Source organism: Bubalus kerabau, chromosome 7 (genome assembly GCF_029407905.1).
Source record: "Bubalus kerabau isolate K-KA32 ecotype Philippines breed swamp buffalo chromosome 7, PCC_UOA_SB_1v2, whole genome shotgun sequence".
In the NCBI taxonomy this organism is placed as follows: Eukaryota; Metazoa; Chordata; class Mammalia; order Artiodactyla; family Bovidae; genus Bubalus; species Bubalus kerabau.
Window position 1 is genome coordinate 75,526,963 of NC_073630.1, and position 12,597 is coordinate 75,539,559.

Genomic DNA, 12,597 nt, shown 5'->3' on the forward strand with positions numbered 1-12,597 from the left:
AAAGTATCTTTAAAATTCCTTTATCATCATTCTAGAAGGATGAAGGAGGGAGGGATGGAGAGAAGGAAGCAATGAGGGAAGGAGGAAGGGAGAGAGGCTAAAGTTAACGTGTACGGTTAATCTGCCATCTTTAACTAGAATGATGCAAATTTTTCATCTGAAGATTTGTGCCTTGGTTCAGTTCTGGAAAATTCTTAGCTATTATCTCTTCAAATCTTGCTTCTCTGCTGAGTTGTTTTTTCTCTTCCTACAGTAACAAGTCATCATAAACATAGCAGCTTAAGACAACACAAATTTATTATCTCATCGTTCTGTAGGTCAGAAGTCCAAGTGGGCTCTGCTGTCAAAATCAAGGTGTCAGCAGTCTGAGTTTTTACCTGGAGGTAAGAAAATAGAGGAAGAAATCTGCTTCCTCGCCATTCCAGTTGTTGGCAGGCACTCAGTTCCCTGTTCCTGGGGCTGAGGTTCACGAGTCCCTGCGGGCTGTAAGCCTCCTTCAGCTCCCCTAGGATCCCTGCACTCATCACATGCACCCACCATCTTCAGACCCCCAACATCTGTCAAGTCCTGCTCACACTTGTTTGCTTTTAAGGGTTTCTGCAAATACATTGGGCCCACCTGAAAATTTCAGGACAATCTGCCTATTTTTAGGCCTTTAACAACCTTAATTACATCTGTAAAGTCCCTCTTGCCAAGTAATATAACATATTCATAGGTGCCAGAAATTCGGGTGTGGATATCTTGGGTGGGGAGGTCTGCCTGCCATAGCTGCTATTCCCTCTAGTGCCTCTTTTGAGTCTCTCGAGCTAGTGTTTGTATTTCTTAATTGTGTTCTAAATATATTTGTCTGCAAAGAAATGGGTTCTAGGTAAATTCTCTGGTTCTTTTAACTATAATCTACATTTCATTCCACTTAATAATGTGAAGTTTTTGATGACTATAATTTTAATTTCCAGATTTTCTGACTGGTTCCCTCTCATATGCATCTGTTCTTGTTTCATTTAACAATTCTTGTTCTTTCTAATGGCAGTTACTTCTTCCATCTATCTAGACCAGTGATTCTTAACCAGGAGTGGTTTTGCCTCCCAAGGGACAGTCGGCAATATCTGGAGAGATTTTTGGTTGTCACAACTTGGTGGATGGTACTGGCATCTAGTGGATAGAAGCCAGGAATGCTGCTCGACATTCTACAACACACAGGACAGGCCCTCTGAAGCAAAGAATTATTCAGCCCAAAATGTCCAAAATGCCAACGTTGAAAAACTTTGATCCAGATCACCTTACATATATGCATTTTAAAAGCTTCATCAGCCTCTTTCATCTAGAGAGAATTCATGGGTTTTTAAAATTTTATTTATTTATTGTTGGCTGTGCTGGATCTTTGTTGCTGTGCAGACTTTTCTCTAGTTGTGGCGAGTGAGGGCTACTCTCTAGTTGCTGTTGGGGCTTCTCACCGAGGTCCTTCTCCTACTGGGGAGCACGGTCTTGAGGACGCACGGGCTCGAGGATGCATGGGCTTCAACAGCTGGGGCACATGGGCTCAGTAGCTGCATCTCCCAGGCTCTAGAGGACAGGCTCAGCAGTTGTCGCACATGGGCTTAGTTGCTCTGAGCTATGTGGAATCTTCCTGGATCAGGGATTAAACCATGTCTCCTGCACTGGCAAGCAGATTCTTTACCACTGAGCTACTAGGGAAACCCAAGAATTCATGTTTTGATGTTTTATTTTGTTGGCTTTGTTAGCATCAGATTTCTTGATTGTTTTTGGTTTGCAAGCTCATTTTCAGTGAAAGGTTCTTTTTCTCTGGGGCTTCCCTGGTAGCTCAGCTGGTACCTGAAATGCAGGAGACCCCCTTTGGATTCCTCGGTCAGGAAGTTCCCCCAGAGAAGGGATAGGCTACCTACTCCAGTATTCATGGGCTTCCCCCTGGTGGCTCAGATGGTAAAGAGTCTGCCTGCAATTCGGGAGACCTGGGTCCAATCTGGCTCTACCTCCTGATTATTAATTTTCAGGGTAGGCTACCAGGATTGACCCCCAGTTCAGGACTCCTGTCCCCTGGTGATTTGGGGAGAGCCCAGAACAAGCTCAGTTTCTACTCTCTTCTGCTTCCCTAGCCCTGATGCTCCCCTGAAGCCAAGGACCTGGGTGGTGAGCAGCAACAACTTTGGGTGTGCACCAGGGACCCTGACCCCAGGCCTTGCAACAGTGAACTTGCTCTGGTCTTCCACGTTACCTGGAGCAAAACTGGCCTATAACTTCAGTATCCTACTTACCTTTTAAAATTTCTTTGACTTTGGTTCTTACATTTTCTAACTGCTATGCATTTGGGACAGAGTTATCTGGGCTGGATGGCCACTGCATAGTCATTTTGCTGTGATTTTAAAAAGATATTTGTTGTTCAGGAAAAAAAATGTATTTAAATGTACGTCTTCAAGACCACAAAAGCCATCTACAGAGCCTAACTCACTTCCTCTTAGAAATTCCACAAAACTTTTTTTAAAGCACACTGGAAGGCAGACAAGACACAACAGAAACGGTTAAAACAATACATGAATGGGTACAAAGTATTCACAACCCACAAAGCAGTTAGGTAATCGGCAAAAACAATACATTTTCAGAATGAAAGTCCTACTTGCTAGAGCAGTAATCAGAAAAGAGGAAATGAGCTCGTCTCTGATCATCTACAAGGTTTCACGCGAGAAACAGAATTCTACACTTTGACCATGTGTTTTCTGTTTATGAACAAGCTCTCTAAAACGAGTTGATTTGAATTTAAGTCCATTCACAAATGTTTATTGTGGTTAGTGCTAGAGAAACATAGCTGAGTAAAATAATGTCTGACTCCAGGAATTCACAATTGGGGACGGCAGGGAGAGACATACAAACAAATAATTACGTTTTTTGAAGGGATGAGTTATAACTCACGGGATCAAAACATCATGATGTTATATTATCATAGCGGGTTGAGTATATTATGAGGGTCTACACATCTGGGCATGGATGTGGGAGCAACAGTTAATTGTGTTGGGTGGCTGACAGGGAAAGTTGCAATTGTGCCTGTCGTTGGAGTTTAGGTGAAGGCATCCCTCTAACAGGTGAAGGCTAATCTGCGGCAGGGACCAGAACTGGGCAGTATTTTAACCCCGCGCCGAGAAGGTCTCCCAAGGCACGCGATCGACTTGCTGCTGCTGCTGCTGCTAAGTCGCTTCAGTCGTGTCCGACTCTGTGCGACCTCATAGACGGCAGCCCACCAGGCTCCCCCGTCCCTGGGATTCTCCAGGCAAGAACACTGGAGTGGGTTGCCATTTCCTTCTCCAATGCATGAAAGTGAAAAGTCAAAGTGAAGTCGCTCAGTCGTGTCCGACTCTCCGCGACCCCATGGACTGCAGCCTACCAGGCTCCTCCGTCCATGGAATTTTCCAGGCAAGAGTACTGGAGTGGGGTGCCATTGCCTTCTCCGTGCGATCGACTTGGAGGAGTCCTATCGCCGGCACCCGCTGAGGTTAGGGGTTCGCCGGCCGCCAGGGGGCGCCGCGGCCTCGCGCCGTGAGGGCCGTTGCGTTTCCGGGCACCGGGGCCCAGCGCCGCCATCCCGGTCGGGCGCGTTCCCGCTGCGCGTGGCGAAACGTCGGCCGCTCCCGTTACCGAGGCAACCGCGGCACCTCCTCCGCGCCGGCCCTGATCGTCTCTCCGCGCCATTTTCAAACTGTCCTAGCAACGGAGCTGGTGTCTGGGCGGAAGGAGCCAGCGAGGGAGGCGAGGCGCGAGGGGAGATGCGACCGCAGGCGGAGGGAGCGGCGGCCTGGGCTGCGGGTGAGCGCGGTGCGACGCGGCGCGGGGCGGGCGGGCTGGGCAGGCTGGGCAGGGCGGCGCCTCCGCCTCCCGGGCGGTCCCCGCGCGCCGGGCCCGGGCGCTGGCGGGAGGGAGGCCGCGCGGCCTCGGGAGGAAGTGGGCCCCGGGTGGGGCGCGGAGCCCGTGTCGCCCCGCTGCGGACACCTAATTCCCTTCAACAACCGACAGCGGAACTGCGGTCCGGAGGTCGGCCTGGGGTTGCCCGGGCTCCTGGTTCCTCCGACCCCGCTCGCCAAGGGTCTGTGCGGTTCTAGCAGATCCTCTTCCTACAGACTGATGGTTGATTTAAAAGTTAAAATACCCTTTCGTATAAGAATCATACAGGCTCTTTGTAAAACAAAAGTGCCCCAAAGCCTAGGACGAGTCATTTATTAACCTTTGTCCAGCATGTTAGTAAACATCCCCTCTTCCACGCTACTGTTTTTAGTTCAGTCAGGGAGGGCTCGCGAAATAACCTAGTTAATGTTGGTTTGGGGTGTTGTGTTTTTCTAGCCCTTGTGCATAAGTATTATATACATAGGAGATTATATATACACACACACGCGCGAGCACAGGATACTTTTGTAAAAATAAGGTGCACTGGCTTTGAGACGTAACTCCCCAGAGTTAAGCAAGTGGGTAGTTCCAAACACGTATGCGTGGAGGACCTCCAAACCTTACCTTTTATGTTGTTCTGCTGGAAAACTTTCAGTATGGCCGCAGTGTTTGGATGATGTAGACGGGCGTGTTGTGTTGGTGATGAAGGACAGCAGCCCAATGCATGGGTGGGGAAAGCCTAATATATGTTTTTTTGTCCTTCCTGGGAGGATTTTTAATCTTTTTCATCTGTCGTATGTGTTGATGATTTTTTTTTTTTTAATATTTACTCATATTGTCTCTCAGAAAGATGTGAGGATGTATTCTTTTTGGGTAACCAAAGTTGGTACCAGACAAAAAAAAAGACAAGTTTGAATTGTGAGGCCCTGCTAGTTCTTGGTCTGACAGGTGCACTTCTGACTTCTTCAGGACTTTTTCTAGAACACCCTGCATCAGTCAGGTCCCTCTTGTGGAAGGAACCTAGAAAGAACCTAGTATAGAGTGGGGACGTCATTCAGAGAAAAGGCTAACAAGAATGTGGAGGAGGAGAGATTGGTAGGAAGGAGTTATCAAGGAGCAGTACTAACTTAGGAGTCATCTGGTAAGTTGAGGCGGCATAATACAGAAACCTGAGCGGTGGGTCAGGACTCAGGAGACCTGACTGCCCACCTACTTGGTGGCCTTGTGATTTGGAATAAGTTACTCTCTCTAGGCAGCCTTTCCTCATCTTTGAATGTGGAGGGTGTCCTTGACCCTTTCCCCCTCATAGTAGTTGTGAGGATCAAATTTTGCATATATTCATATCCATGCATGTTTTATATAAATTGTGAAGAGCAATACAGATGTAAAACGAAGTTCTTGTTTGATTTAGAAATATGAGTACTAGGACCACATTTACCTGACAAAGGTTAGAAAAGAGAGCATGTTTTTTTTAAAGAAGTGGTCTTTGGATAACTCCATTTTAGGGCAGATTAATAGATGATATATTCACAGATATTTAAAAAGACAAAGATAAAAAGATACCCAGAGATACTTACATGTTGGGGTCTTGCTTTTTTAATCTAAGTAAAATTTACATATGCTATTTGAAAAGCTTTGATAAATGTATACATTGGTGTGGTGTCTGTCCCCATTACCACAATATTTTCATTACCCAAGAAAGCCCCCTCATGCCCTTCCATTCAGGCTCCAACTACCCCCATCGCCCTAGGTGACAGCTGTTCTAATTTCTATGTACATAGTTTAATTTTGCCTGTTCTTGAACTTCATATAATCATGGCTTCTATTGCTCAGATAATATTTTTAAATTCATCCATGCTGTTGACATGTACCAGTTCTGTTTATTCTTGAGTGATACTACATTGTTTAAGTATAGTGTACTTATCCTTCTTCTGTATAGTTTTTTTTTTCCAGTTTGGAGCTATTATGAATAAAGATGCTTTAAATATTCTTGTAGAGTCTCTTTGTAGATGTTTGTTTTCATTTTCTTGAGTAAATACCTTGGAGTAGAATTACACAGTCATAGGCTAGAAGTGTGTTTAACTTTATAAGAAACTGCCACACTTTTTAATTTGTTTTTAATTGGAGGATAATTGCTTTACGGTGTTGTGTTGGCTTTTGCTGTACAACAACGTGAATCAGTTATGAGTACTTATATATCCTGTCCCTCTTGAGCCTCCCTCCCACAGACTTTTTCCACAATGATTTCACACTCCTGTAGCAATGTGAAAATTCCTGTTAACTCCAAGTCCTTGAAGACATTGTACCTTTAATTTTAGCCATTCTAGTATGGACAAAATTATATTTCATTGTGGTTTAGTTTGTATTTCTCTGATGTCTAGTGGTGTTAGGCACCTTTTCATATGATTATTCTCATTCAGATATCTTTTGCAAATCTTAGCCTTGCATTTCTTATTGGGTTGTCTTTATTAGTTGTAAGGGTTCTTTCTGTATTTTATATACAAATCCTTTGTTAGATATTATGAATATGTTTCTCCTAACTTTTTAAGTTTTTGTTTTGTCAAATAAAAGGATACATTTTGATGAGCAGACATTTTTAATTTGAAGAAATCCAATTTATCAAGTTTCTCTTTTATATTTAAAAGAAAAATTTAAAAGAGGCTTCTCTAAGTATTCTCTGCCTATCTCAGGCTTGGAAAAATATTCTTCTTTCTTTTTTCTAGCGGTTTTATTGTTTTAACTTCTGCATATTAAGTTTATGAGGGGATATTTATTTTAATGCAGCAACATGGATATCATTAGCATTGGATTTAAATCAATCTAAATATTCTAGAGGGCTGTCTGCCTGAAAAGAAACAAAAAATAATTGCTTCATATTAAAATAATCTTTTTTTAAAAATTAAATAATAATAATAACTGATAATAGAATGATGTTCACTCTTTTCTTATAGGATTTTAATTTTTGGAAGTGAATAAACCTAGTTTGGAACACAAGATGACTACAGCTGCAGAAAGAAAGTATCTTAATATTAGGAAAAGATTGGATCAGTTGGGATACCGCCAGACTCTGACAGTGGACTGTATACCTTTGGTAGAAAAACTTTTCAGGTAAAGATGAAAAGACTGGTGCAAACCTGTGTGACCCTGAATCCTATTTATCTAGTTTCTGATTGAGCTTCATGCTTTAGTACAGAAATAGGTAGACTTTTTAAAAGTCCTTAAATCATCTGAAGCTTCTCTCTTCTCCATGTTGCAGAACTCTAGGGTCCCCATTCACACGATACTATTTAGAGTAAATGTTTCTGAGAGTTTTGTCTGTAAGTAAAAGTACAATTTTTAATGTGATTTTCTGATCTGGTTAGTTCTGTAGCTGCTTTATTCACTGGTTTTTATTTTATTGAAATGCAGTTGACATGATATTATGTTAGTCACTGGTCTTTAATTGCTACGCATTTATAATGCTTCTCTAAGGTGGTTGATCATGACTTTAGCTGTTAACATGTTAATTTAACTGAAAGATTCTTTGTTATTTTTATTCTTTTCCACATAAATCCTATTACTGTGATTTGAGACTAACTAGAGCAGAGAAATGGTCTAGGAAGTTTTTCCAGTAGGACTATAAGTGATAATGATGAAAAGAAGCAAATGGATGAAAGATACTTTGTGGTCTCTAGTATGGCCTCCAGAATCCTTCATGATCTAGTTCTGGGTCAGCAATTCAAAATTATAGGGTGGAAGTATGTTTAACTTTCCAAGAAACTGACATGCATTTTCCCCAGTGATTTTACACTCCCTTCACCTTTCCTGTATGAACCACCTGAAGCTCCTGAACACATGTTCGCTCTCACCCTTGGTCTCTCCATATGCTGTTCTATCTGCCTGTAAAGTCTCTTTCTCCTCTTCTTCGTGCTTTGTCTTTATGCTCAGTTAGCTGTATGACCTGCAGCTCTCTGTCACATATGCTGCACGTTACCTTAGCTGTTGTTATTGTTGGAAATTTGTTTTACCTTCCCATTAGAATGCAGAGTCCAAGAAACTAGAGACTGACTGTTTCACTGCCATACCTAGGAGAGGCTGAACACATAGTCCGCACTAAAATATTTATTGAGTTTATCACATAGTACTGTAACTTTTGACAAATTATTAGTAGGATATAAGCTCCTTGTCAGTGGGTTCTTTACCATGCTCCCTGCCCAGTAAATGTTGATGTAGTGAATATTCTCTTCATCCGTGTTCTTAGAGGTAGGGAACTGATTCGTGTTTGTTGCGTCCCTGACACTTAGCGTGTAGCAGGCATTCAGTAAATGTTAAATGACCAAATAAGGTTCACAGATTCCACAGGATCAGGTGACTAATTAAACATGGGGGATGAGTGAGACCAGGTTGAAAGATGATTCTGCCTATGTATGTATGCTTTATTTCTTAATTATGCCAGGAAAGTTTTGAGACCTTCCTAGTACCTTAAAAGACCTCTAGTGTTTGTTTTTGTATGTCTTATTTTCGATTTGATCTCAGTATTAACATTTAAGTCTTTTTAGAAATCTGTTTTTAGTTATTAAAAGTTAATAGAATGTTTCCTTGTATTTGCATTTTCCATTCAATATTAGTGATCTAGTTCATACAACAGAAAGTCTTCGGAAATCAAAATTATCTGCTGTGAAAGCTGAAAAAGAGAGTGCCAATTTTGATTTTGTATTGGAACCTTATAAACTTGAAAATGCAAGATTGAGTAAGGAAAATAATGAATTATACCTGGAATTAATGAAACTGAGAGAACAATCAGGTCAACATATTAAAGGTAAATTTTTGTGACTTTTGAAATTTTTGCCCTTTTCATTTTATATGTGGGAAATCCTAGTCCACCTTTGAAACTATTGATTAGAAAATGTGATAGTCTTCCTACTGACAGTTCCTGAAATATAGGGTATGTTGAAGAGTTCCCAAAAGAAAAATAAATCTGCATTCCACAACTATATTCATCTTCACTGAATGTGGATTAAATTTTAGAATTAAAATTGCTGTAATGGTGGTGGTGTGCACTCAGTTGTGTTCAACTCTTTGTGAACCTGTGAATTGTAGCCCATCAGTTTCTCTGTACATGGAATTTTCCAGGCAAGAATACTGGAGTGGGTTACCTTTTACTTCACCAGGGGATCTTCCCAACCCAGGGATTGAACCCGCGTCTCTTGTGTCTCCTGCATTGGCAGGCAGACTCTTTACCAACTGTGGCACCTGGGAAGCCCAAAAGTTGCTGTAGAAAATATTAAATGCTGGTACTGAAGAAAAATGTTCTTATAACAACTTCTGTGTTTCTGAGAAAAAGCCGTATATCTTTTGTTCTGATTCTTTTATACCCTGTTTTTGATCTAGAAGATAGAATGATTTCAGAGGTACTAGGCAAAGGGTAAATTATGTGGCTAACTTATATAAAATCTTCTTGTATTTAGTAGAAAGCCCTGGCTAATACTTGGCATGAATTGATAATCCCTTAGCTTCCTATCCAATTTACTGGATCAAAAGCTCATATTAGGCTCACCACAGAAGAAAAATATAATTCCTTTTTGTGCTTAGTGACTTATTTGCAATTTTGTTAATGGTGGTAGAAAAGTTATAACGTTCTAACAAAGCATATAAGAATCAGGTAGAGCCTTTCAAATTATTGTGACTTTTTTTTGTTTTATGGACTGGAAGGACTTATTGATGTATAAAATACTCTTTAAATCTTTTTCATTTTAAGAGTTGAAAACCACATTGAAAAAGTGTGCACGTGAAACAGCTGATCTGAAATTTCTAAATAATCAATATGTTCATAAACTCAAACTTATGGAGAAAGAAAGCAAAGCTAAGAATGAGAAAATTCAACAGCTTCAAGAAAAGAATTTGCAAGCTGTAGTTCAAACTCCAGGTGAATCTGTTCCCTCTCAAAACAAATTATGTACATCTAATCTTTTATTTATTTATTTACATCTAATCTTTTAAAGATGTTAAAACTGTTGACTGAAATGGGACTTTCAGTATTCATGCTTTAGACTTTAGTATTTGAAAAGATGTGTTTGGATAGCCACAAAACCTTTAAAATTTATTTCTGAAGACCCAGCTTATATTCTATGCATATGCTGAGAAACTTACGTTAACAGTAAACTTCTTAGGTATAAGTCATCTAACCTCAGTGCCTAGGGTTTTATTTCCTCTATTATTAGTTTGAATTCTTTTTTCTATTATTATTATCATCATTATTAATTATAAAAATGCTTCATACTCTAAAGACTTTGAAAATGATATAGTTTATTTTACCCTTCTTAGCCTTATGCTCAGTAGCTCTCAAGGAATAAAACAGAAATGATGGGCCATATGCAGAGTTAGTGGTTGTCCAGGCTCAAAGCTGATGGAATAACCTCCAGATCATGGAGGTGTCTAAACCATGAGACTTAAGGTTATGGAAGCAAACGAGGTGAAGGCAGGTGCTGAATTATGAGACTTGGTAGAGACTGAGGGATTAAAGAACGTGGTGAGGACCAGTAGTAATTTGGTCAGAATGAAGATTGCCATCAGAAGAGAGTTGAAGACCTGGAAGCTGGCTCAGTTCTATCTGGTGACACAGTCCAGGCTTAATCATGTTACTATGTGCCTGTAGCTGAGTGAAGAGGAGACTCTGAGAATTAAAGAATTGCAAGCTGGGAGGCCAGGATCAGGCAGGAATCTGTGGGACTTGAAATGGCAGAAAATAAGCTGGGAGAGGGAGGAGCGTGAGCCAAAGACAGAAAAGCTGGGGAAATGTGGGAGAGGATCTCAGAAGTAACTAGAAGATTAAGAAAACAAAAAAAGGAGGATAATTAGATTTTCTGAGAAAAGAGTGGGCCTAAATCAAGAGTGATTTAGGAGGTGTAATCTCTAAAATTTAGTGATGGATAAATTTAGTAAACTTGGGATGTAGAGGAATTTCCAAATTTCTGTTTGAAGTGATTGAGTGGATGAATGAGGATATTAATAGTATTTCTTTCTTTCTTTTTTTTGGCTGCACCATGGGGCATGTGGGATGTTAGTTCCTTAACCAGGGATCAAACCTGCACCCCTAGTCTTAACCATGAGACCACCAAGGATGCCCTGGTACTATTTCTTAAGATAGGGAATATGGAAAACAGAACAGAAGTCCACCGTTTACAAAGGGTTTGTTGAGTATGTTATATCCATGGGACATTCACATTGAAACTCCTAGTATGCAGTGGAATATGTAGATCTGTCCTCAGAAATATGGTCCTAGATGGAGATTCACATTTGGAAATCATTGGAATATCCTGAGAACAGAAGCTTTGAATGTGGTAGGAGTTACTAGTGAGATTATATAGATTGGAAAGAGAGGAGAACCAAAGACAGACCCTAGGAAATTATCTTTTAAGGCACAGATGGAAGAAGAGGGTCTTTGAAAGAAACTGAGAAGGAGCAACCAAGGAGGAAAACCAGGAGATAAGGGAAGAAAGTGGTTTACCTTGTTCAGCTGTGTAACTACAAGCAGGCCATTTAAATACTTTTGACCTAGTTTCTTCATCCTCAAAACAAGAGGTTGCTGCTACTGCTAAGTCACATCTGTCGTGGTTGACTCTGTGCGACCCCATAGACGGCAGCCCACCAGGCTCCCCCATCCCTGGGATTCTCCAGGCAAGAACACTGGAGTGGGTTGCCATTTCCTTCTCCAATACACGAAAGTGAAAAGTGAAAGTGAAGTCTCTCAGTCGTGTCCGACTCTCCGCAACCCCATGGACTGCAGCCCACCAAGCTCCTCCGTCCATGGAATTTTCCAGGCAAGAGTACTGGAGTGGGGTGCCATTGCCTTCTCCGAAACAAGAGGTTAGGAGTATAAAAAAACTTGTTAGGATTCTAAGGCAGACAGAGTTGTGGGTTGTGTTTGTTCTTTGTGAGGGTCAGTTAGTTTTTCAAGTACGTGTCTAATCTTGGCCAGGTACTGGAAAAGGTAAATTATCCTTGTGGTTTGGGCCAAGATGGGATATATCTAGCCATCAAAAGAAATTATACCTACTAGTTTTAAGGATAATTAAGAAAATTCCCCATTAATTCAGGATACATATTCTTCTCTATACTAATTTTGATTCTTGAAGTTTCAATTATCTGCTCCTTTGGCCTTGCTTTATAAACATGTTTATTTTAGTTAACATTGACTTCAGCTTCTCATTTGACAGTTTTCTGCCGGTGATGACGTCTTGAGCTCTATTATGTACAACAAGGCACGCTCAGCTTTTAATCTTGCCAGAGTTTGGTCCCCATCTCATGAAGGAACAGATTAAATCTGGGCATATATACCAAGCATGCAGAAAATAAAGCTTGCTTTCTAACCATATCTTGTTGAGTTTTTCAGAAATGAGTTGTTTAGTTAAAGATCAGGTGGGTATTTATATATAAGGGAGAAAACATTTGACCTGGCTCTTATGTAATAAGAGCTAGAGACATATACTTTATAACAAAAAGGCTAGCCTTCTAAAGTATTTAATTCTAAGACAGTGTTTTGTTGTCAGTTTTTTGAAATACACATTTTTTTTTTTTTTAGGTGGCAAGAAAAGAAATATTGCTTTTAGGCGCCAGCGCATGCAGATTGATGAACCAGTCCCTCCCTCTGAAATCAGTTCATATCCGGTTCCTCAGCCAGATGACCCTTACATTGCAGACCTCCTGCACGTGGCTGATAACAGGTGCATT

At 40.9% G+C, this 12,597-nt stretch overlaps 1 protein-coding gene across 4 annotated transcripts in view; it reads left to right on the forward strand.

Moving 5' to 3' along the window:
• The first annotated feature begins 358 nt into the window (after positions 1-358).
• CEP135 (centrosomal protein 135) overlaps positions 359-12,597 on the forward strand; it is a 79,921-nt gene continuing 67,682 nt past the window's right edge. For 2 of the 4 annotated variants that reach the window (XM_055588632.1, XM_055588636.1), the window contains exons 1-5: positions 3,544-3,813; positions 6,840-6,996; positions 8,496-8,686; positions 9,626-9,793; positions 12,449-12,590. In XM_055588632.1, the coding sequence (XP_055444607.1) occupies positions 6,884-6,996; positions 8,496-8,686; positions 9,626-9,793; positions 12,449-12,590 (614 nt within the window). In that variant the 5' untranslated portion in view covers positions 3,544-3,813; positions 6,840-6,883. Of the gene's footprint in view, positions 384-845; positions 869-3,543; positions 3,814-6,839; positions 6,997-8,495; positions 8,687-9,625; positions 9,794-12,448; positions 12,591-12,597 lie in introns of those variants that run through there. The other 2 variants (XM_055588634.1, XM_055588635.1) reach the window with 2 other exon arrangements.